Source organism: Notamacropus eugenii, chromosome 2 (genome assembly GCF_028372415.1).
Source record: "Notamacropus eugenii isolate mMacEug1 chromosome 2, mMacEug1.pri_v2, whole genome shotgun sequence".
NCBI lineage: Eukaryota > Metazoa > Chordata > Mammalia > Diprotodontia > Macropodidae > Notamacropus > Notamacropus eugenii.
In genome coordinates, this window is record NC_092873.1 from 107,866,315 (window position 1) to 107,891,946 (window position 25,632).

Consider the following 25,632-nt stretch of genomic DNA (forward strand, 5'->3'; position numbering starts at 1 on the left):
GAGATATCTCAGTTCAACTGAGAAAATCCTAGATCTTACTCAAGGGGAAATTCCCCAAAGTCTCTGGGGTAGTAAGCTAGGGACATGATTGAGGTGCTAGGTCCTTTAAATGTTGGCTACTTTCCAGAGTCTTTCTCTCTCTTTAGAGACCTTTCCTTGAGGAGAACCACATATCTCCTCTCTCAAAGCTGGGAGGGTGAGGAAATGTAGTGGGAAATAAAGACATTGTAAAAACAAAATGGTGGTCAATTTTGTTTTGAAAGACAAATTATAACGACCACATTTGGTCCCATAGAAGAGACATGAAAAAGCACCTCCCCTCTGTAGCAGGGGTGCAGAGCATATACTGAATGGAATGTAAGACTTAGTCGATGAATTGCTTAGCTTTGCCAAACTTTTTCTTCATTTTTCTGCTTTTGTAGCAATTGATACAAGAGATAGGACTTTGGGAAGAGCATGGAAGGATATGTGAGTAAATGTAGGTGATGTAGAGTATGAAAATTAAAAAAAAAACCTTAGACTTTGGGTTATATAGTTGAGCTCTTTGGGCTTGTTTCTTGATCTGCAAAATGAAGGGGTTGAAATAGATTATCCCAAAGGTTTCTCCCAGTTCTACCATTAGGGAGGCAAAGTGTACAGTGGAGAAGGCACTTGATGTCAGTCAGAGATCATCGGTTTAAATCCTAATTCTGCCACTTACTGCCTATATGATTTTGGACAAGACATTTAGCTTCTCTGGGCCCTGCTTTCTTCATCTGTAAAAATAAAGGAATTGGATTAATTGGTCTTTGAGGTTCCTTCCATCTCCATGCAGCACAGTGCATTGCTTAATAAATGTTGGTTGAATACATGAACAGATTAATTTCTCCACTAAGACTGTGAGCCCTTTGAGGGAAAAATCTATGACTTCTTTTTATCTTCCTCCTGTACTTAGAAGCACGCATGCACTTTGTAAATATTCAGTATTTGTTGTGGATCATGATTCAGCTCATTAAAAATTTTACCTGCTTAAAAGACGTTTGAGGAGAACAAAGGGAGAAGCAATGACCTTCATATATTTTTTTGTGTCCAGTGGAAAAATATCAATTTTGCATTTTCAGTTCGCATTCAATTGCTCTGAGCTGACCAGTGGCCTATCTTTAACTTTATGTAATTTTATTTGGGGCACATTACTAATAGACATTGATGTCAGGAATGGACTCCCAGAACTGACTCCTGGGGACAAGGCATATTTACATCCAGAGGAATGTTCAGACTTTCACAAACATGGAGCAACGATACCACCAGTGAACTTTTCAAGGTGAGTTCTAGTACTGTAATGTTTGGTTGGTTTGGTTGCCTCTTGTTATTCTTGCCTTTTTTTGGGTGTCAGCTGTGTGCTAGGCAGGGGGTGGTGATGGTGGTGGCCGGTGGATTTATATAGACAAAGAATGAACAGTTCCTGCCTTTTAGAAGTTTAGAGTCTATTAGTGCAAAGCAACATGTAAACAGGAGATTAAGTACAAAATATGTACGAAGTGTAAATTCTGGGAGAGGACACTAGCAATTGTGGGGTTGTGGTGGGAGTGGTGGTGGCTATCAACATAGGCTTCATGTATAGGAAGGGACACTGGAGCTGGACTTTGAAGGAAGCTAAGGATTCTAGAAGAGGAGGAGGAAGTGTATTCCAGGCTTAGAGGAAGGTTATGCAAAATCACAGAGGCAGGAGACCCAATATTGGTGGTAACATTGGGTGTGTGAAGGAGAAAAAAAGAGTCAGAATAAAGGGCTTTTAAAGCCGGTCACTGAAGTTTGTGTTTGATCCTAAAGAAGGGAGGAATCTAGGGATCCTTTATGAATAGGTTAATGACTTGTATTGGTATCAATACAAAACAGGTAAGAGGGGGTAATCGTCATCAAAACTTTAGTCAGTAAGCATTTATGAAGACCCTACTATGTACTAGGCTCTAGGCTTAGTGCTGAGAATACAAAGATTGACAAAAGATACTCCCCACTCTTAAGGAGCTCTCACAATCTAATGAGGGGACACCACATGTAAACATCTGTGTACAAACAAGATATAGACAGGTTACGTGAGGGTGGGCATGAGCTTTAAGAGGGACCTGGAAAGACCTCTTGTAGAAGGTGAGATGTTAGCTGGGAGATGAAGGAAGCCAGGGCAGTCAGGTGATGTAGTGGATAAAGCACTGGGCCTGGAGTCAGGAGGACCTGAGTTCAAATCGGGCCTCAGGCACTTACTGTGACCCTGGGCAAGTCACTTCACCCTGTTTGCCTCAGTGTCCTCCTTTACTAAATGAGATGGAGAAGGAAATGACAAACCAATCCAGTGTCTTTGCCAAGAAAAACCCCAAATGGGATCTTAAAGAGTTGGATATGACTGAAATGACTGGACAAGGGAAGCCAGGGGGCACAAATGAAGAAAATTCTAGGCATGAGGGATGGCCAGTAAAAATGCTCAGAGTTGGGAGAGTCAGCCAGACTAGAACAAGTCTCTAACCTATGGGTGGCCGGAGCCCCATAAAGCAGGCTAAAGACAGAAGAGTGAGGAATCAAACAGAAGTTTAATTTCAGAGTGAGGAAAATGGCTTGCAAGCAGGGACACATGTGCCCCTGGTGGGGAGGGGCCTCCTTCAGTGTGGGGAGATCTCAATACTTATACCAGTGGTTGTGCAGTGGGCTGTATCCCTGACAATGAGGGGGTATCAGCAACAATGAAACAAGTTTGATTCATAGCAGGGCTTCATGACCAGAAACAATTCTAGGATTTTGTTGTGACCTAAATCACCCCAAGGGTGAGTGCAAAGGATTGTTGTCATGCCAAACTCAGGGCACACAGCTTGCTTGTTGAGCCTTAGTTCTGAAAAATAGTGTCTCCTAATATCTTGACAGGAGTTTGAATGTCTTGTTAAAGGAACAGCAAGAAGGCCAGTGTTACTGAATCACAGAGTACCTGGAGGCAAGGTGTAAGACTAGAAAGATAGGTAGGGTCCAATGCAGGAAGGTCTTTGAATGACAAACAGGAGATTTTATATTTGACCCTCAAGGTTATAAGGCAGGGGTGGGGAACCTGTGGCATTGAGGCCACATATGGCCGTGCAGGTCCTCAAGTATGGCCCTTTCACTGAATCCAAACTTCACAGAACAAATTCTGTGGCCTTGAGACTGAAGCTTCCCCACCCGTGGTAAAGGGAGTCACTGGAGTTTACTGAATATCAGATATTCACTGAAGTGAGACCTTCATTATAATGTTCAATTTGACAGTTGAGTGGAGGATGGGCTGCAGTAGTGAGGGACTTGAGGCAAGGAGACCAAAAGAAAAAAAATTCATCAAAAAGATTTTGACTTTGATCAAGTTTAATTAGCAATCAAAATCTTAACAATTAGCATTGTCCAAAAGTGGGGTGGGTTCCTTTGGGAGACAGGGAGTTCCTCTTTGCTGAAGAGCAGGAGGTGGATAACTCTTTGTCAGGGAAGTTGTAGAGGGGATGCCTGCTCAGTTGTGGATTGGAAGAGATGCCTCTGAACTTCCTTCCACATCTCTGAGGGTATAGGATTCTATGAAATAAGCATTTTGGAAATATATTAATATACCATTGAAGATATATATGTGTGGATCTTTATCATTTGGACAAAAGTATATTTATTTTGTTCCCATGGTCAATCTCTGCCCCAGACCCCCAAGTCCCTTAAATTTCTAGATAGACTCAGACTATTGACCTTTGATTTCCATCACAAATAATCTGAGCTTCAACCTGACCCCAAATCCATTGGAATGAAGAGATCTAGCTAATCACAGGTGAAAAAAAAGAGGAAATTAATGAGGATTTATTTTGGAAGAACATGGCAAAGTGAGGTGCTGTGTGTTTTCTTTTAAGAAAAATAAATTTACTAATAGTTTTAGGCTTTGTATTACCTACATTTCTGAATGTATTCCTCCTCCTCCTACTCCTGCCCCTCATTCCCAGCCATTTCTTCTAACAAAGAATTCCGAAGGGGAAATAAATTAGTCTAGCAAAACTAACCAATACATTAAAAAAAGATCAAATATTTAGTACGATATTCCAGTTGTGGTCGTTGTTCTTTCCATATACCAGCATACAGGCTTTGTTTAAAAATGTTTTTCTTTTATTTATGTATGATTTCAAGATCTTTATGTAAGGTGTGCGTGCGTGTTTGTGTGCGTGTGTGTGTGTGTTTGCCCATGTAGGTCACGTGTATATTCACATGGGTTTGACTAAATGCAGCTTGCAGGGAGGTATAAAGAGATATCTCTGGAATCTCTTTCACCTTCTCCAAGGGAAATTTTGATTCCTGTCTGGAGGGGAGCAGGAGAATGGAGCATTGAGGCTGACTAGTTCTGTTCTCCTCAAATCAGGGATATCAAACCAGAATTAAATATTGTTAGTTTAGGGGGAACTGATTTAAGTTTAAGTTGCTTTTCTGGTTGCTATGCCTTAGGGGAGAGGACTGCACAAAGGCTTGACTGTCTTTGTACCAAATGATAGTTACAGGAAAATCATCACAAATAGTGAATAGTGAACAAACCCATTTATCCAGATTAAGATATATCAGACAACATAGTGTAAATGCAGTGTAAGATGTGTGTATGTATGTATGTGTGTATGTGTGTGTGTGTGTGTGAGAGAGAGAGAGACAGACAGAGAGAGAGAGAGAGAGAGAGAGAGAGAGAGAGAGAGAGAGAGAGAGAGAGAGAGAGAGAAAGGAGAGATGAGAGAGGGAACAAGAACACCCTACTTTATCCAAGGGGAAATTCCCAGCAATTTTCAGTCTAGCAATCTGGAAATCAGAGACATATTGAGACCCTGGCTCCTCTTCATACCTTCTTCCCAACGTCTCTCCCTCCTTGAAGAGAGCCTAGAACCACCTTATGTGCTTGAGGCAAGAAGAAATCTCTTTTCTCCCTAGCCCTTCAAGAAACACAGTGTACCAAATAATCAGTCTCTCCGTCAAGATAGTCTTATATAAATGTACCAGGCTGGAACCCAGGGTTACATTTATAAAAATGCAACAAAGTAACACCTATAATAGAATAGAAGGAATTTCTATTTCAGTGAAAACAAATGTTGATCTGGGTGCAGTGCCAATCTTTGCTAGTTTTATGATTGCCTCCCATTGTTTTCAGAGTCCCATATGTAAAGAACGTAGACACATTTATTCCTCTGGAACCTCTGTCAAAAGAATATCAGTGAGTATTGTTATGTTATATAATTTATATAGGTAGACCAGGATGCACGCCCAGAATCTGCCCAATGAATTTTCATTTTTTCAATCTTTGTTGAGAAGGCAGAGGAGTTAAAGGAGAGTTAAATTTTGAGTTAGATGATGTTTTATTGCTGTTGTTTTTTTAAATTCTAGTTCTTCCATTGTGTGTGACCTTAAGGAAGTCATTTCACTTCTCAAGAATTCAGTTTTCTCATCTGTAAAACAGAGGATGGACTAAATGATCTTGGAGGTCTCGGTCAGCTCATAATTAGTGCTCCTGTGATTCACTAGGCTTTGGGTGGATCAGACACAATATCATTAGTGAGGCTTTATCCTCATTTTCACATTCACCTGCTAAATCATTTAAACTTCATTTTCCAGATGACTGAATCTTACTGATGAGATGTAGTTTGGTAGATGAAAAATTAACTTTAGAGATTGATAAGACTACAACATAACACTTTATCAATTAGGATCATAGATTTAGAAGTGGGACTTAACGGTCATCTAGTCCAAGCACAAATGAGGAAACCAAGGCCCAGAAAAGTTGTGATTTTCTTGAGATTCCACAAGGTGACAGCTAGCAGCAGCTAGATGACCTAGTGGGTAGTCAGGACTGACTACAAATCTGGCCTCAGACTAGCTGTGTGACCCTGGCCAAGTCACTTCACCTACTTTGCCTCAATTTCCTCAGCTGTAAAATGAACTGGAGAAGGAAATGGCAAACCAGTCCAGTAGCTTTGCCAAGAAAACCCAAAATGGGGTCACGAAGAGTTGGATATGACTGAACAATAAAAAGGTGATGTGAATCCAACTCCAAACACAGTATTCTTTCCACTGTACTACACTGCCTAGAGAGAAAGGACAGACAAAGATGCTTCACAGGTTTTAATTCTAGGTCACTAGAAGTGTCTTTAATTAAAATACAAAATTCAGGATAGTATTTTTGAAGATAGGTGACACAATGGATAGATTGCTGAATGCAGTCAGGAAGATCTGAGTTCAAATCCTGACTTCTTAGACAATTATTAGCTGTGTGACTCTAGACGAGTCCCTTACTTACTGCCTGCCTCCGTTTCCTCATCAGTAAAGTGGGGAAAGGAAAGGAAGAGAAAAGAATAGAAAAGGAAAGGAAAGGAAAGAAGGAAGGAAGAAAGGAATCTAGTCAGTAAACCTCAAGTCCCTTCTTAAAGAGGCCTATTCACTGAATGGGCATTACCTCACTCAAAATGAGAATCTGAAATGACCTTAGCCTAAAAGGGCCAGGGTCTCCCATTGTATCCTGGGTCATCTGCAGTCCTCTTGATGAATATCTGGACCCAGATAGCTCTTGAGGAAAAAGTGAGGTTGGTGACCTTGCACAGCCCTCCATCACTCAAATCAAACCCACCTGCAAATCATGTCATCATTTCCCTGATGTCATGGTCATCTTCAAATATGAAGGACAAACACAAGCAAGTGTCGTATTCAAGGCCATAGGCTACTCACTGGGACATAAAGATTAAAAAAACAAACAAACAACCACCCAGTCCCTGCCCTCTGGGTACTGACATTCTACTGGGTGGTGGTGCTGGTGCAGAATGTGACATGCACACACAAGTATATTACAGGGTTAAGTTTGATAAGGAGCAAAGGAGAGATCTAGAAGCTAACTCCATGAAACTGTATGGGATAGTGAGGGCATCGATTCAAACAGGACCTGAGCAGTCATAGCCAGCCCTACTCCAATAAGTGCAAATTCAGATACATGGGACCAGTTGAGGGAGTTGATTATTTGCACTATCGGTGACCTGACTATAGTCCAAGTATTATCAGCCCCATTTCATAGGTGTGGAAATTGAGATTCTGAGAGGGAAAAATGACTTGCTCAGAGTCTCATCACTACTAAGTAGCAAAGAATGGGACTCAAACTCAAGTCTTCTGATTTCCAGTCCAGGGCTCTTTCCCCATCATCATGATGCCTCCCTGTAGTTGTACAGATAAATTTTGCTGTCATGTAACATGTGGCTTATTCTTTCTCCAGTGCGCCTTTTTCTGAGAGGGAGAAGAAAACGCAAAAAATGAATGAAATAATGGAAGTGAGAGAACTCGATGAGTGGAAGCCAGCAGTTCCCTTACTGGTTTGGTTGTTCCCTCCTGTACCACTGCCGAAACAAAAAGTGATCACAATTTGAGAAACATTGGACTCTGTAAGAATAAAGCTTCTTGGGAGGTTATATGAATAAGATGGCAGAGTAGACTCTTGTTGCTTGTTTATTATAGTTAGGTTATCTTTTTTTAATAATATGGATTTTATTTTTAAAAAATTATTAAAGTATTCTTGATAACCTTTGGTTTTTACCCCACAGTTATTTATTCTCTCCCTTTCCTCCCTCTCCCTCTCCCTTTCCACTTCACCACAGTTGATCATCTGCCCCATTCCAAAGTCCCTTACCTCTTTATGAAGAGGAGAGAAGTATTTTTAATCACCTGTTCTGGAGACTGGTTATTATGACATCAGAGTGCAGCTATGTTTTAGTGTTATTTTTATTTACCTTATTGTAGACATTATTATCTATCTTTCTTTGTTCTGTCAATTTTTGTTTCACTTGACTGGTTTTCCACGAGGAGGATGGATGGTGGACAAAAGGAGGGGACTAGAGGTATCAGAAAGTGTGGTGTCTTGTAGAGGAGCATGGTGTTGGAGACAGAACCAGACCACCTCTCTCTCTCTCTCTCTCTCTCTCTCTCTCTCTCTCTCTCTCTCTCTCTCTCTCTCTCTCTCTCTCTCTCTCTCTCTCTCTCCATTTCTGTGCTAAGACTTTAATAGCTAGGCAGTACCACTTTTTTGGGCTTGAGTAAGAAACCAGGAGTAGGTGGTGAACTAGGCAGTGAGCCGAGTTGATGACTTAGCCAATTTGGGAGGCAGCAGCTGCAGTACAATACAAATCATCTAAGGGTCCATGGATTAGGGGTACTGCTGTCAGTCAAATCAACCAAATCAACTACCCAGAAATAGTTCTATAATTGTAGTCTGCTCAGAGTACAGAGTAGTCTATACTACTTCAGAGTAGGGACTGCTTCATTCTTCATATGTGTACCCCTGGGGCCTAGCACAGTACGTAGCACATATTAGGTGTTTAATTAATGTTTGCTGATTGGTTCATGAATTTGTTCTAATTAGACACACAGGTTCTCCTGTTGTAGTGATTATATAGATTAAAGCATATGAGCCTTTTTGTGACAAGGTAAAGTGACTTCCGCACCATATAGAGGCAATGTTTCCTGTAAAGCGGGGGCAACTACATTTATCCATGTTATAGTTGTAGTCACTCCCTGCCATCTCTGTTGTAAATTATGTAGGTCACTCCCGTTTGAGTTGGCCAATAATTGTTTGTGATTATTTTGAGTAGGTAAATGAAAATGAATGTCTTTTGTCTTTCTTTGTATCCCGGGGCTTAGCACAATGCACAGAACAAAGTAGGCACTTAAAGGTTTACTGACTGAATGACTTGAATTTTGCTTTATTCTACTTTTATAAATCATATTAAATGTTTGTTCTAACTCTGTATGGGAGGCTTAAGAAATTAGGAAAAGTGCATTGTCCAGAAAAGAAGAGTACTGGTCAGTTGTTGAAGGCAAGACAGTGATTGACATATATACCTTTCAATTTCATAAGGATCTGGGAGACATTATGTAGGTAAGCAGAGCCAGAGGGTGAATGGCAATCCACATACATCTGAGTCCTGCTGATAGTTTTAAAGGGCTTCGTCAGTCTTTATGTTCCCAGTGTGCCACCCAGTGGTCACAGAAAATGTTTTTCTCTCAAAGTTGTTTTTGTGAATCTATTTAGTTTAGTTTAAAGAGTTTCCTTTTCGCTGAACATCTTCATCTTCACCATCGCCATTGCCACCGCTATCACCACCACCTTCTTGTTCTTCTCCTTCTTCTCTTTCTCCTTCTCCTCCTCCTTCTTTTCCTCCTCCTCCTCCTTCCTCTTCCTCTCCCTCCTCCTTCCTTTCCTTTTCCTCCACTTCCTCCTTCTCCCTCTCTTCTTTAACACTTTTCAGGCAGAAGCTGACCTAGACCCTAAAGATCCACACCAACAAACATCCCCCCATCTCTGTTTTTTTCTCATTACTCACCATTATCTTAATTCAAACATTCATCACGTTTTGTCTGGACTACTACCATGGCCTCTTCATTAGTTTCTCTTTCTCTAATTTCTTTCCACCTCAATCCATGCACCACACAGTTGATATGATTTTTCCTTAAGTAAAGATCTGGCCATGTCAAAACCCTTTTCAAGATACTCAAGTGGTTCCCCAGTGCTTCTAGGATTACATATAAACTGCCTACTTTGACTTTTAAAGAATTTTACAATATGGTCTTTCCAGTCTCATTTTACATTATTGAGCTTTCCAAATTCTACAATCTGGCCAGAATGGTCTTCCCTTTGTTACTCATCTATGGTGTGCCATCTCCCATTTTTTAAGACTTTGTACTGGCTGCCTTCTATACCTGGACTTCTTTTCTTTTAGCTCATGGGATTTTTCATTTCCTTCAAAACTCAGCTCAGATGCCACCTTGTACATGAAGCCTTGCCTGATGACAAAGCCTAGAAGGAGGTCATAGTGCTCTTCCATTTTATACATATGGACTGTATCTACTTAGACGTATATATTCTCTCCCCGACTAGAATGCAAACTCCTTCTGAGCAAAGACTTTTATTTTTTGTTTTTCTATCCCTGGGACCTAGCATAATGCCTGGCACATGTCAGGTGCTTAATAAATATTGTTGATTGATTGGTTCCTGAATTTGTTCTACCTGGACACATAGGTCATCATATAGAAGTGATTATAAAGATTAAAGATATAGAGTGTCTAGCTATGCTAGAAAATTGGCCATAAAAGGAAAAAGAGGGACATCGCCATGATAAGGGGAAATGCTCCCCTACCTTGATGACAATTCCAGGCAAGAGTCATATAGGCAGCCAATTGTATTGATAGAATGTCACAGCCAGGCTTAGAATTTTAGCCAGGTGGGAAAATTTTTTCATTCAAGAGGAAATGTCACACCATTTCCTACCTCTGGGGCAGTTAAATGGTGCAGTGGATAAAGCACCAGCCCTGAAGTCAGGAAGAGCTAAGTTCAATTCTGGCCTCAGACACTTACTGGCTAAGTAATCCTGGGCATGTCATTTAATCCTGGTTTTCTCATCTGAAAAATGAGCTGGAGAAGGAAATGGCGAACCACTCCAGTATCTTTGCCAAGAAAACCTGAAATGGGACCTAAAGAATCAGACACAACTGAACAACAAACCTCTGCCCATGCCAAAGGATGCTCTCCCCATTTTTCCCTGAGACAACGCTCCACCTTAGTTCATATACGTCAGCCCTATAAGACTGCCGGCATTATGGATCTTTGACAATGGCATTCCTCAACAGTCATACCTGAATACTATAAATTATGGTCCCTTAACATTTGGTTTTGGGTTTCCTTTTCCATCTGATCAATTTTCCCTATTAGGTTTTGAGTTTCCTTTTCCGTTTGATTAACTCTTCCTTTTAGGGAATTATTCTCTCCAGTTAATTTTTGAACTTCCTTTTCCATTTCTTCAATTTTCTTTTTCAGATTGATGTTCTCATCAATGAATTCTTTTTTTATGGTTTTAAAATCATTGGCCAGTTTTTCTTTTATATCCTTCTTCAGACGTTCCAGGTAATCTAGTTGTGCTTGCGAGAAATTCATAGTCCCATCTGAGGTTTCAGATGGAAGTACAGTCTCAGCTCTGACCTCTTTGGTGTTTGTGTTTTGGTCCTTATCCCCATAGAAAGATTCTATGGTTTTTTCACTTTTCGTCTGCTTTTTCCGATTCATGATGTTGGCTGAGTGTTGTAACTTTTGGTTCTTTCAGTCAGAAGATACAGATCTTTTAAGTTGAGTTGATGTTTGTCTAGGCTAAAAGCAGGCTTTTGTTTTTTGTTGTTGTTGTTTCCCAGATCAACGCTGGGGTTAGCTTGATAGGTGTGTGGGAGGTGTGGTCTGGTCTCAGGATATCTCCTCAGCTGGCCTGAGGCAAAGGCAAGGTCCGGGGATGGTGATCCCAGCTTCCCTATTGTCTTCCCTTTCCCCTGGAGGGCTGGGGCACGCCTAGAGGCTAATGTGTGTTCCCGCCCCTCCTGGGGCTCGTCTCCCGGGCTGAGGCTTGCTTGGGTCTCAGTGCGAATTTTTCTCTGCCCTGGGTCGTCTGTCCCTCCAGATAGCCTCCACCACGGTAGGAAGAATCCCCCTTTGCCACCTCTCCAGCCTCTGGTGTTATGAGACCACCCGCCCCCCTTCTGCTGCTCCCACTGATCCAGGATCAATCTGGGGAAGAATTTTATGGTTCCCTCACGGTCATCGGCGGGGAGGGGAGAGCACTTACTGATCACTCCGGCATCCCAGCTCCTGGATGTTCAAGTAGTGACCCACTGAAGTCCCGTCTTTAGGCTGAAGATTTCAAAGGCTGTTGCGCTGATATCGTTGGCTCGGCCTGGCTTATCTCCTGCTCCGCTGGTCTCGCCCGCCACTCTCGGGCCCCTCGGGTCGCCTCCGCCCTGCCGCGCCGACCCCGCTGCGCTGTGCGCCGGGGTCTTACCCCCGCGGAACAGATCCCTCCCGTGGACCTTCCAGTCCAGCCTGGGCTCCGAATCTGTCAAAGTCCGTCTCCCACTGGATTCTACACCTCCAAAGTCTAGTCAGACTCTCCCCCCAGATATATCCAGAGGAGTTTTTCCAGGAGCTTAGGTGAGTCGTTGCTTTCACTCCGCCATCTTGGCTTCGCCCCAAGCAACATTTGGTTTTAAACATTGAGTTTAGGGTTAGATTCCGTTATTATTACTCATACTGTAGACTGACCTCTTTTTTGTTTTGGAGTCAATTGGGCTTAAGTAACTTGCCCAAGCTTAGGAAGTTGTCTGAGAACAGATTTGAACTCAGGTGCTCCTTACTCCAAGGCCTGTGCGTTATCCTCTGTGCCACCTAACTTCCTGTAGATTGATCTCTTCATTAAGTCCTTAAGCTTGGAACCTGCTAAAACTGGTTGACTCAAGATGTAACTTCAAAATACAGCATTCCAAGTATAACTTCATAAATTTCATAATCATAAATCACCCATAAACTATTATTATAATGTAACCTTAGTAAAGGAGTATTAGGCATTCCATTCTCTCAGTAATCACATTCTGGAGTTGTCCAAGATAAGGGGCCTGGTAGCAGCAGTCATCTCAGGCAGAGCAGTAAGTTATGGGATGGGTTAAAAGGTTGGGTTAAAATCCCTGAGGTTACCCTTCCTCTCTGTCCTAATAATGAAAGGCCTGCTAATGCTGGCTGAAGGGCACTTTTAAAAATCACCTGGTGGATATATCCATAATTCCAGAAGATAATTTGTTACTAAATTTAAATGTACCTTTAATACAGCTAAATAAATTTAAGTGGAACTTAGGTCCTTTATGTCAGCTGATTTGTAAACTTTCCCCTTCGAGGTAGGTGTGAAACTAATTAGCCCTTCCACCTCTGAATCTCGAAGCTCTCAGGTTTAAACATTATAGAACTTAGACCATATCACCAGCAAGGCTGAAAAAAAAACTTATAACTGTGTCAAATAATAAGTTTTAAATATCTTATCAGATAAAACAAGGAAGAAATATTTTAAAACTATAATATAATCTTGCTTTTACTCTGCCATCTTGGCTCTGCCCCCTATTATAATTGTAATGAAATAAAACACACTGAACAAAAATAGCAGTTTTTGGACAACTCTTTAACAACTGGGTTTATAACCTAACAACCTAGCAGTATCCAGATTGCAAGAGAAGTAATTTTTCTAACTATGTTGATATTAGCAAATTTCACAGCATAAGCATGCACTTTATTTTATATTAACAGTATTAGGAAATATATAAGCAGCTCTACCAGTTTAGATTCACAATTGTTATTATTAGGTTAGTTCAAAGTATGCCAGGCCAATATTATAAGCCATTGCTGTTAACATTTTTCACTCTAAAATTCTGGGTTGAGGATTGATTTTTGGTTCAGGCAAAAAACCCTACAGAGTTTAAGCTGATGCTGGTGGTCATGGCCCACTGAAGTTGTAGACGGTTTTCACAGAACACAGAGTTATTATAATGATTCTACAATAATAATGAAAAAGTTTGGAATATTGCAAGAATTACCACAATGTGACAAAGAGACATGATGTGAGCTACGTGCTACTGGAAAAATGGCATTGACAGACTTGCTTGACACAGGATTGCCACAAATCTCCAATTTGAAAAACAAAACGCAGCATCTCCGAAGCACAATAAAACTTTGGGATACTTGTATAAGGTAGAAGATGAAGCTAGTGGATGACTGACACCAAATACGTACTTGGGTCCTCCTTACTGCTTCTGAGGATCAGGGCAATTAGTTGTACCCTCCCCTAGAATTACCTACTTCACTACTTTATACTTACACTCTACTTTGTATCAGCTCATACAAGTTTTCTCATTTTTCTGAATTCCTCATATTCCTATCTTCTTACAGTTCAATAGCTTTCCATTGCATTCATATGCCATAACCAGTTCAGTTTTTCTTTAGTCAATGGGCATCTTTTTTCTAGTTTCTCATTTTTTTTCTACCACAAAGAGTTGCCAAGAATATTTTGGTATATGTGGGACCTTGCTTTCTGTCTTTGAACTCCTTGGGACCCAACCATGTTGGAATTGCCTCGGGCAAAAGTAGGAATAATTTCATGACTTTGTTGTTATTGTTGTTGCTATATTAGTGTGATGGTGCTCCTGCATTGCTTCCAACATTAACTATTCCCATCTTATGTAACTGTAATTTTGAGGGGATATAGAGCAAGTTTCAGAGTTATTTAATTTGCATTTCTCATTATTAGTTACTTGGATCATTCTTTCACCTAATTCTTGATAGTTTGCATTTCTTCTTTTGTTTATATCCTTTGCCCACTCATCTCTTGGGTAATGGATCTTGGTAGCATATTTTGGGTCTGTTCCCTACATATCTTGGGTTTAACAATTTTATTGTAAATATTTGATGCAGTTTTTTCTTCCTCTTTTTTTAAAAATCTGGAAGTCTTTTAAAAAATCTTTTTATATTCTCCCAATTACATGTGAAAACAATTTTAAATATTCATTTTTAAAACTTGAGTTCCAAATCCTCTCCCTTCCTCCCCACCCACACCTCCCAATGAGAAGGCAAGCAGTTCAATATAGGTTATACGGGTGTAGTCATGCAAAAGATATCTATAATAGTCATGCTGTAAAAGAAAATATAGACAAAAACACTCAAGAAAAATAAAGTAAAAAGGTATGCTTCAACCTGTGTTCAGAAACCATCAGTTCTTTTTTCAGGGATGGATAACATTTTTCATCGTTAAGTCCTTCAGAGTTGTATCATTGTATCAGAGTTGATCATTGTATTGCGGAGAATAGTTAAGTCATTCACAGCTGATCATCTTACAATATTGCTGTTACTTTGTACACAGTACATTCCACTTTGCATCAGCTCATGCAAATCTTTCCAGGTTATTTTGAGAGCATTCTGCTCATCATTTCTTATAATACAACTATTCTGTCATAATCACATAACACAGCTTGTTCAGCCATTCCCCAATTGATGGGCATTGCCTCAATTTCTAATTCTTTGTCCCTTTTTTCTCCTTATCTTCGTGATAATTTCACATCTTATTCCAGCTGTATTAATTTTGTTTCTGCAAAAGCTTTTAAATTTTAGGTAATTTAAGTGATCTGTTTTATGATCATTTCTATCCCTTGTTTGGTTAAGACTTTTTCACTAAGCCGTAGTTGTGAAAGGCATTTCTTCCCATTCTCTTCTAATGGGAATGGCACTCCGGATGTATCATATCTGGGTCAGCTACTATTCCTAGCCTTTTCTTTTGAAGTGCCATTCAACTTCTTCATGTGGCGTATTGGGACTGAAGACTTAGGGTTGGAATTCAGCGGTGCCTTTGTCACTGATGATGAAAATAGATTTGTAGAGAAATGCTGACAAATCTGTCCTCTTTTTTGGCTGTTTTCTGCCAACCAGTTGTATTTATGGATGCTGGTGGTATGACGTAACTCAGTTCCATCTCAAGCTAAGCGTTCTGTAGTTGTGTCAGTTCTCCTCCAAGTCACCCTGAAGGTCACCTATGCTATGCCAAGGTGAAGAGAATTATATACTTGGTTCCAACCTCAATCCAGCGTGGATTCTTATCTTTTACAGAAAGCCTTTCCTAATTCCTCTAATTTTAATGTCTTCCCATTTTTAATTATTTCCTCTTTTCCCTATATATACCTTGTTTGTACGTATTTGTTTCCTTGTTGTCTCTAGTAGATGGTGAGCTCCAGGTGCGGAAACTGCCTTTTGCCTCTTTTTTGTAGTTTATAAATACTAAATAGTCTATCCTAGTATTTATAAAAATAAATCACATATAACGATAAATAATGACAGTACACAATCATAAGAACAAATATCTGTATTCTAGAAACAACAAATGTGTATTGGTTGACTGAGATTCCACTCACTGACCAGGCAAAACATAAAAAATAAAATAATAAAGCAGTTAATTGAAGCATATGAACAAAATAGAACAGGGGGAAAAACACCTTGCAGAAAAATTCTTAACCTCTCCTAAAGCAACAGAAAATAGCCGTCTCCCACCTCCCACTCCCCACACTCCCATGCCAACTGGGAAAGGCAATGAATCCTTCAGTACGGGGTGTTGGGGCTGGGGGGGGGAGAGGCACGTGGGGGAATCACGTCTAAAGTCCCTTCCAGCTCCCAGTGTACGGTCCTAAGTCACACCTGGCCGTCTACACCTGCTTTATGATAATTACTTATTAGTATTGTTCCCCCAGGAGACTATATAAGGTCCTAGGGGGCAGGAATGGTGTCCTTTCTTTTCTTTCCGTCTTTGAATTTCTAGCCTAGTTCAGTCATTCATATTACAGACGCCTAATAAATACTTATGGAATGGAATGGAATCGAATTCCCTAGTTCCCGTCCAAAGCTTTTAACTTAGGAATTTAGAGTTACCCGTCCACGCGCAAGGCAAAACCACCAGCCATAGAACTGTTCCCGTGTGTGACACACCTCCGACCCTCAGGTGGCGCTATGAGCTCCCACTCCTCTCTATCCCCGCCTCCCACCATCGACGCAGCCGCAGATCGACCCGGGAACGAAGACGCAGCTGTCAGCTTTTTATGCGCATGCGTGCCACTACAAGCGAGGCCGGGCGCTTTGACCGGGAATCTAGCTATCTAGTTTGGGTTACTCCCCGCGACCCGGTAATCTCGCGTGACTAACCTTCTCTCTGCGCCTGCGCACAGCATTCGGAAGCCGAAGGTCGTGCTGGGAAGAAGGGTCGGCTTTGGGTTCGGAGGCCGCTACGCCATTTCAGTGTTCGCCCGATCGTCTCGGCTATTTGCCGAATCACTCACCCTTCCGCCAAGATGCCTCGGATTATGATCAAGGGGGGCGTATGGAGGAATACGGAGGTGAGCGTCGTCTTCCTGTCACTCTCCCTGGCCCCCTGCGGTGGTGTGTGCGCATGCGCCATCTGATGGTAGAGCAGTTATGGGGGCGGGGAGTAGGGGGTTAGAATCCTGGAGTACGTAAAGTTGGAGCGGACCTGGCCCCCGGGTGCTTTTCCTCGCCCTCCACCTGCGCTTTAATTTGGCGCCACCCCCTGCCTTTCCAGGCTTCTCTCATGCATTCCACGCACTCTGTGATGCGGGCAAGGCTGGGCCGGTGGGCAGCGCTCCATTCTCCCGCCCCCGGTGCTTTGGCTCCTACTGCCCCTCGGGGCTGGAATGCCGTTCCTATCTGCCCCAGAATGCTGCACTTCCCTTTATCCTCTAAAGCCCAGTTGGCACACCTCCTCCAGGGAGCCGTTTACGGAATCAAGAGTGGTCCTTTCGGATGGGTCTCGTTTCTAGGGAGTTTTTCCTTGGGCCAAATCAAAATTGGTTTTCTGCCGACTCAGAAATAATAATAATGATACAATAATAGCTAGCCTTTATACACCGTTATAGGGTCTGCAAAGTGCTTTACAAATCTCCTGGGATCCTCACCACCCCTCTGGGAGGAAGGTACTGTTATTATTCGCATCAAACAGATGAAGAAACTAAGGCAGACAGGGTCCCGTGAATATTAAACGTGTGAGGCAGGTTTTGAATTTAGGTCTTCCTGACTCTAAGTGCAGCATTCTACGTATTGTGCCATCTAGCTGCTTCTTGTACTTCCACTGATTGTACTGGATTCTGTTCTCTGAACACATCTAATCCTCCTTCCAAATGATACCCTTTTTTCATGCTTCAGTAATTTCTATTTTTTGTTACTCTGAACTTTACAAACACCCATAAATGTGACCTTCCATATTCAACAAATAGAAAAAAGATTACGTATAAAAATAAAAATATTGCTTGTTTTTAAAAGAATAGAATAAATTCAGTTTGTTAGTTTCAGAGCTGTCTTGTTCCTTTATATCTAACCTCTGAACCTTCTGGAGAAGGTTCTTTGTCCTTTTTTCTGTACTTTTTTAGTTCTTCAGTGATCTTCCTTCTTTCTTTCCTTTCTTTTCCCAAAACCTTAAACCCAGTGCACTCTGAAGTTGGACAACTATAGGTCCTTGCCCAAGCTCCGCTTAATGGCTGGCTTAGAGTGATTATCAATAGTAACAGTTTCTTTTTCCCTCCCAGTTTGATTTACTTATTTTTTTCATTGGTTCATTAAAAGGGCCATTCCCTGATTACTTCTGGAAGAGGCCTATTCAACTCAATGGGTGTTACCTCCTTCTAAGTGAGTACCTGAAAAGGCCTAGCCTAAAAAGGCCAAGGTCTCCCATTGCATCCTGGGCCATCTGCAGTCATCCTGATGAATATCTGGTACTGGATTCAGATGGCTCTGGAGGAAAAGTGAGGCTGGTGACCTGCACAGCCCTCCCTCACTCAAAACAAAGTCAAGTGCAAGTCATGTCATCATTTCTCTGATGCCATGGTCCTCTTCGACAATGAAGGACAAAAACACGAAGTCTTGAGAAGACTAGTTACTGGGGGAGGCTGCACCACTTTTCCAACCTTGGGGACAATCTTTCCTCCAATGTCCCTTCTGGTCACATGTGCACAGTTCCATAGGCATTGATTCCTGGGGCTCCCTCTGGGGGGGCGGGCGCCCTGGAGGGGCACTCCTTGGACCAGTGACCCTCCTTTATTTAAATGTTTTTTGACAATTTTGACAATTTTTTGACAATTAATGTACTGTCAACACTCTTTGAAGATAGACCTAGATTTACCCATGAATTTCCAGGCCCAAGCCTCCTATAGAGATATTAAGCCAGTGTAATAATAGCAGTAGGTAAACTTTACATAATGTTTTCAAGTTTGCCCAGTAGTTTACATATATATTTACTCCTCTGTGAGGTGGGTACTATATTAGTTATCCCTGTTTTACCATTGAAGAAAATGAAATGTAGAGAAGTCAAGTTTCTTGTCAATATTAAGGGAGTGAATATCAGTGGTAGAATTCAAAACAGCCTTTGGGACTACATGTCCAGCTTTCTGTCTGTCATGGTATAGTGGAAAGGGACTCAATGGAAGAGTCAGATGAGTTAGTACCAGATCTGTCAGGTGTCAGCCAGGCTGCTTTGGGAATCACCTTACTTCCGTTGGCCTCAGTTTCTTCATTGATGGAGTGAAACCATTGAATCACATAACTTTTTAAGGTCTCTTACAGCTGCACAATTTCCCATCCTCTTTTTGGAGGGGGACAGGAAGGGGTGTTCCCTAACCTTGCTTGGAAGACTACAGAAACCTTATCAGAACTAAGCTAGATTGATTCTTTCTGGTGAAAAATAATTTTTGTTTGTTAAATCTTTTTCTTGTTCATTTTCTTAGGATGAAATTCTCAAAGCAGCGGTAATGAAATATGGAAAGAACCAGTGGTCTCGGATTGCTTCACTGTTGCATAGGAAATCAGCAAAGCAGTGCAAGGCCAGATGGTATGTGCAAGTCAGCAAAGGGAACCTTGGAAAAACTTAATGTGTACTTAATGGTAATAGGGGAAGTGTGGTAGTTCTTTGAATTTAGTTAAGAACAGGAATTAAGAGTGTAGTGTAAAGATCTGAGAGTCAGGAAAACTAGGTCCTAGTCCTGGTTCTCTTGTGAACTTGTTTGACTTTGAGCAAGTCACTTCACACATTTGGGCCTCAGTTTCCTGGCAAATTGGAATAAGCACACTTGCTCTATGGCATGGGTGGAAGAAATGCATCAGAACTTTGGAAATTCTAAAGCATAAATAGAAGTTACAAGAAGCTTAGGAATAGATTCTGAACTAAAAATTCATGTTTGACATTGGGAAAATATCCTCTTCATTCCCACTGTTGCAGTGAAAAATAGTGTGTTTAGTGGAAAGAACAGTGGATTTTGAGTCAGGTAAGACATAAATTTGAAATACAAGCTCTGTGACCAAGGTCAAGCCCCTTACCTTTTGTGAGATTCAGTTTCCTCATCCGTAAAAAGGGGATAATAATATTTGTTGTGCCTATAGTTGATGAATATCGAATGAGATATGTGTATATGGTTGTTGTCCTTCGTTTTCAAAGAGGACGAAAATGACATCACCATGGTAAAGTCAAGTTTCAATGTGTCTGACTGTGACTATTCAGACCAATATGAGCTTGGAGTGCTCTACCACAGTTGGGGCACAAATAGTTCATGTGAACACTTGGGATGGATACTATCAGTTTGTGCATCTGCATTTCCTTTGAGCTGTTTCAGTTTTGCTTTGCTCATAGAGCACAGTGCCTTCTTTGATGTGGGAACGCCATACTGAGTGGTCCTGTGCCCGTGTCTCCCATGTCGCACAAAGCCAAAGTTCTTGAGAGAAACCTTGAGAGTGTCCTTGTATTGCTTCTTCTGACCACCATGTGATTGCTTGCCCTGTGTGAGTTCTCTGTAAGATAGTCTTTTTGGCAGTGTACGTTTTGCATTTAACCAACGTGGCCAGCCCATCGGAGTAGTGCTCTCTGAAGCGTAGTTTGAATGCTTGGCAGTTTAGTTCAAGAAAGATGTCAGTGTTTGGTACCTTATCCTGCCAGGTGATCTTCAGAATCTTCCTAAGACAGTTCAAATGGAAGAGAGTCAGTTTTCTGGCATGGTTCTGATAGACTGTCCAGATTTCACAGGCAGGTAACAATGAGGTCAGCACAACGGCTCTGTAGACCTTCAGTTTGATAGTCAGTCTAATACCTCTTCTTTCCCATACTTTTCTTCAGAGCCTTCCAAACACACATAGAGCTTTGTATGCCTTGAAATAAATGATTGCAATTATTATTATTGTCATTACTAAAGTTAGAGAGGTAGTATGGTGAAGTGGATAAAGTGTTGGACTTGGTTCTTGGTAATAGGTCTGGTTTCATTCACTGAATTTGTATCCTTAGCACTGAGTTGAGTGCCTAACATGGAGTAGATGCTTAATAACGACAATGATAGTAATGATAGTTACTATTATAAATTAGTAATATATAATTCTTTAAGTAAATGTTTAGAGGGTTTCACCTGTGTCATCTCATGATCCTCACAACGACCCTGTGAAGTAGGTATTTATATTATCCTCATTTTACAGATGAGGAAACGAATGTTAAGAGAGATTTAAGTGGTTTGCCATGAGTCATATAGCTAGTAAAAGATTGAGATAGGATTCTTTCTCAGGTCTTCAGAAATACTTGATTGATTGATGCAAATCTTGTCTCTGATACTTGTAAGCTTTTTGATTATGGGTAATTCACCTAGCTGTTCTAGGTTTCAGGCAACTTTCTAAGAGTATAAATTTTTGTTAAAGTGTTTTAAAGGAAGTTGCCTCCCAGACCCTTGATGTACCCTTGATATATTTGATGTATTGTGACGGTTATACCCCCAGACTACAAAAATTGATTTAACTTAGTATTTAACAGAAGTCTCTCCTATTTGCATTAGGAAATAGTAAGAAAACCAAACCCAATCTGTGGATTTACCTTTATATAATATGTTTAAATAAATAAAAATGCATTTAAACCTAAATAGCCCAAAATATCATCCTAAATACATTTGGGAGTGTTCGTGGTGAATGGAGAAACCTGACCCTAAGTGGGGATGGGTCTTTGGGCAGAGTGGCTTCAACAGTGATAGTGGGAAGGGAAGAGAAAAACTTACTAGGAATACTGGGCAGATAGGGAGTGATTAGAGGCAGGAATGTGATAATAAAAAGGAGGAGGAAGGTAACTTTGAAAGGAAGGGAACAAGATAATCTTCGGTATGCTTTTAGGACGAGAAACTGATAAGGGGGCCATGCAAGATACAAAAGAATCAGTTGATGTTGCCACTTATGGGATAACCCATTTCTTTGTTACAGGTATGAATGGCTGGACCCAAGCATTAAAAAAACAGAATGGTCTAGAGAGGAGGAAGAAAAGCTTTTGCATCTGGCCAAATTGATGCCAACCCAGTGGAGAACCATTGCCCCGATCATTGGTCGTACTGCTGCACAGTGCTTGGAGCACTATGAATTTCTCCTGTGAGTGAGTCTTTGGCATAAAAAATTCAAATTGTACACAATGTTGAAGAAAACTTTGGATTACTTCTTTTGATTTTAAACAGTTGCAGATCTAAATAAAAGTAAAGGAGCTAATTTAAAAGAAAATTCTTTAATGGTTAAAATCAGTATCGGTAGCCTTATGTTGTTTAGCTTTAAGCCTGCCATCTGCTAACATGGATTGATCAGGAGTGTGAATTGTCTCAAATTTCAATTAAATTGAAGAAGGTTACTAGTCACAGGGAAGATGGAGAGATATGCATTAGATGTTCATATAATTAGAACTAGGATTCAGAACTAGTTGAATGGCTAGACTCAAAGAATAGTTGTTTAGGACTCATTATCAGCATGGCAGAAGGAGTGTTCTTGGGATGTGTTTTTGACTCTGTCCTGTTCAGTCATTATCTCTGATTTGGAAAAAGGGATAGATGTATGATCATCAAATTTGTAGAGGACACAAAGTTGTTAAGGAATAGCTCACACACTAGATGATAAAATCAGATTTCTATGAATCTAATAAAAGAAAATTTATTAGGAACAAATGTAAAGTCTTTAACTTGGGTACACAGAAGTCAGCTTTACAAGTCCAGGGTGGTAAAGGCATGGCTAAATAACAGTTCTGAAAAAGATCTGGACATTTTAGGAGACTGAAAGCTCAATGTGAGTCAGCAGAGTGATGTGGCAGCCAGAAAAGATGATGTGATCCTTTTTTTTTTTAAATTTTATTTATTTAACTTTTAACATTCATTTTCACAAAATTTTGGGTTCCAAATTTTTCTCTCCATTTCTCCCCTCCCCCCACCCCAAAATGCTGAGCATTCTAATTGCCCCTATCACCAATCTGCCCTCTCTTCTAACATCCCTCCCTTCCCTTGTCCCCAGCTTTTCTTTTGTCCTGTAGGGCCAGATAACTTCCTATGCCCCATTACCTGTATTTCTTATTTCCTAGTAGCAAGAACAATACTCGACAGTTGTTCCTAAAACTTTGACTTCCCACTTTTCTTCATCCCTCCCTCCCCACCCATTCCCTTTGTGAAGGCAAGCAATTCAACATAGACCATATCTGTGTAGTTTTGCAAATGACTTCCATAATAGTTGCGTTGTGTCAGACTAACCATATTTCCCTCCATCCTATCCTGCCCCCCATTGCTTCTGTTCTCTCTTTTGATCCTGTCCCTCCCCAAGAGTGTTGACTTTAAATTGCTCTCTCCTCCCACTGCCCTCCCTTCCATCCTTCGCCCCACCCTGCTTAACTCTTATCCCCCACTTTCCTGTATTGTAAGATAGGTTTTCATATCAAAATGAGTGTGCATTTTATTCCTTCCTTTAGTCGAATGTGATGAGAGTAAACTTCATGTTTTTCTCTCACCTCCCCTCTTTTTCCTTCCACTAAAAAGTCTTTTGCTTGCCTCTTTTATGAGAGATAATTTGCCCCATTCCATTTTTCCCTTTCTCCTCCCATTATGTTTCTATCTCACTGCTTAATTTCATTTTTTTAAGATATGATCCCATCCTATTCAATTCACTCTGTGCTCTCTGTCTCTGTGTGTGTGTAATCCCACCAACTACCCAGATACTGAAAAGTTTCAAGAGTTACAAATATTGTCTTTCCATGTAGGAATGTAAAGAGTTCAACTTTTGTAAGTCCCCTATGACTTCTCTTTGCTGTTTACCTTTTCATGCTTCTCTTCATTCTTGTGTTTGAAAGTCAAATTTTCTTTTCAACTCTGGTCTTTTCATTAAGAATGCTTGAAAGTCCTCTATTTCATTGAAAGACCATTTTTTCCCCTGAAGTATTATACTCAGTTTTGCTGGGTAGGTGATTCTTGGTTTTAGTCCTAGTTCCTTTGACTTCTGGAATATGATATTCCATGCCCTTCGATCCCTTAATGTAGAAGCTGCTAGATCTTGTGTTATCCTGATTGTATTTCCACAATACTTGAATTGTTTCTTTCTAGCTGCTTGCAATATTTTCTCCTTGACCAGGGAACTCTGGAATTTGGCCACAATGTTCCTAGGAGTTTCTCTTTTTGGATCTGTTTCAGGTGGTAATCGGTGGATTCTTTCAATATTTATTTTCCCCTCTGGTTCTAGAATCTCAGGGGAGTTTTCCTTGATAATTTCATGAAAGATGATGTCTAGGCTCTTTTTTTGATCATGGCTTTCAGGCAGTCCATAATTTTTAAATTGTCTCTCCTGGATATATTTTCCAGGTCAGTTGTTTTTCCAGTGAGATATTTCACATTATCTTCCATTTTTTCATTCTTTTGGTTTTGTTTTATGATTTCTTGGTTTCTCATAAAGTCATTAGCCTCCATCTGTTCCATTCTAATTTTGAAAGAACTATTTTCTTCAGTGAGCTTTTGGGCCTCCTTTTTCATTTGACTAATTCTGCTTTTTAAAGCATTCTTCTCATTGTCTTTGTGAACCACTTTTGCCAATTGAGTTAACCTATTTTTCAAGGTGTTATTTTCTTCAGCATTTTTTTGGGTCTCCTTTAGCAAGGTGTTGACCTGCTTTTCATGCTTTTCTTGCATCTCTCTCATTTCTCTTCCCAGTTTTTCCTCCACCTCTCTAACTTGATTTTCAAAATCCTTTTTGAGCTCTTCGATGGCCTGAGCCCATTGAATATTTATTTTGGATGTTTGGGATACAGAAGCGTTGACTTTTATGTCTTTCCCTGATGATAAGCATTGTTCTTCCTCATCTGAAAAGATGGGAGGAGATATCTGTTCACTAAGAAAGTAACCTTCTATGGTCTTATTTTTTGTCCCTCTTTTGGGCATTTTCCCAACCAGTTACTTGACTTTTGGGTCCTTTGTCAAGAGTAGGGTATACCCTGGGAATCTGTGAGATCTCAGTTCCTCCAAGGTGGCAAGGTGGCATGATCAAGCATGTACTGGTCTGGACGCAGAGAGGGATTTATATGCCCAGAATCTTAGCAGTTACCTCTCCACAGCTACCTGTCCTCCAGTTCTGCCAAGTCAGCACTGGGGGCTGATTTTCAGATAAGCTGGATGGGCAGGGCCGCCATTCAGTGTGAGACAAAGACTAGCTCACACAGGGCTGAAGTAAGACTCAGCTCTTCAGTGCCCCCACGGGTTTTTACGCTCCAACAATGGGGCGGACTACGGCCTGCTGTGCAGCCTCTATGGCTGCTGCCTGCTGCTGGAGCTATGGGAAGGCCCTTCTCCCTTCCGGGCCAGCTGATAAATCCCTGTCACTGACCTTTGGCACCTGTGGGTTGAAGGATCTGAGGACCCGATGCTGTGACTGGAGATTCCGCCCCTGAGGTGTCCTCCTCCCAGAGTCTCGTCCAGCCATGCGGCCAAGGCTGGGCTGGGCTCTGAGCTCCGCTCCACTTCTGGTGCAACTGGTATTTCCGTGGGCCTTTCAGGTCACCGTGGGCTGGAAATCTCCTCCGCTCTGTTGTTCTCCACTTCTGCTGCTCCAGAATTTGTTGAGAGTCCCTCTTTACAGGTATTTTGTGGGCTGTGGGGAGACCCTGCGTAAGTGTGTCTTTCTAGTCCACCATCTTGGCTCCGCCCCCAAGATGATGTGATCTTAAGAAGGACAAAGCTTCTAAGAAATAGAAGTGATAGTTCCACTGTATTCTGCCTTTTGTTAGACCTTATCTGAAGTACTGTATCCAGTTCTGGATGCCTAGAGAAGATGAGACTCAGGGGCGTGATTGCTGAAGTGCCATTACATGGAAGAGAGTTAGATTGTTCTGTTTTGCCACGGAAGGCAGAACTTGGAGCAAGAGGTAGAAGTTGCAAAGAAGGCATTTCTAAGCTTGATATAAAGTA

General features: G+C 41.1%; 2 protein-coding genes and 1 long non-coding RNA gene across 4 annotated transcripts in view; 2 read left to right on the forward strand and 1 right to left on the reverse strand.

Annotated features, from left to right (window-relative positions):
* SPATS1 (spermatogenesis associated serine rich 1) overlaps positions 1-7,550 on the forward strand; it is a 24,598-nt gene extending 17,048 nt beyond the window's left edge. Inside the window, exons 5-7 of one of the 2 annotated variants that reach the window (XM_072642319.1) lie at positions 1,180-1,300; positions 5,144-5,206; positions 7,247-7,550. In XM_072642319.1, the coding sequence (XP_072498420.1) occupies positions 1,180-1,300; positions 5,144-5,206; positions 7,247-7,397 (335 nt within the window). In that variant the 3' untranslated portion in view covers positions 7,398-7,550. The remainder of the gene's footprint in view (positions 1-1,179; positions 1,301-5,143; positions 5,207-7,246) is intronic. The other variant, XM_072642320.1, reaches the window with a different exon arrangement.
* On the reverse strand, positions 3,337-16,695 carry LOC140526254 (uncharacterized). Its single transcript, XR_011974296.1, has 2 exons — positions 16,562-16,695; positions 3,337-3,555 (listed from the first exon to the last, which is right to left on the reverse strand). It is a non-coding gene; the product is annotated as an uncharacterized lncRNA (long non-coding RNA).
* The window catches only part of CDC5L (cell division cycle 5 like), a 52,076-nt gene continuing 42,863 nt past the window's right edge, over positions 16,420-25,632 (forward strand). Inside the window, exons 1-3 of the mRNA XM_072642318.1 lie at positions 16,420-16,752; positions 19,150-19,253; positions 21,644-21,805. Of these exons, the coding sequence (XP_072498419.1) occupies positions 16,708-16,752; positions 19,150-19,253; positions 21,644-21,805 (311 nt within the window). The 5' untranslated portion in view covers positions 16,420-16,707. The remainder of the gene's footprint in view (positions 16,753-19,149; positions 19,254-21,643; positions 21,806-25,632) is intronic.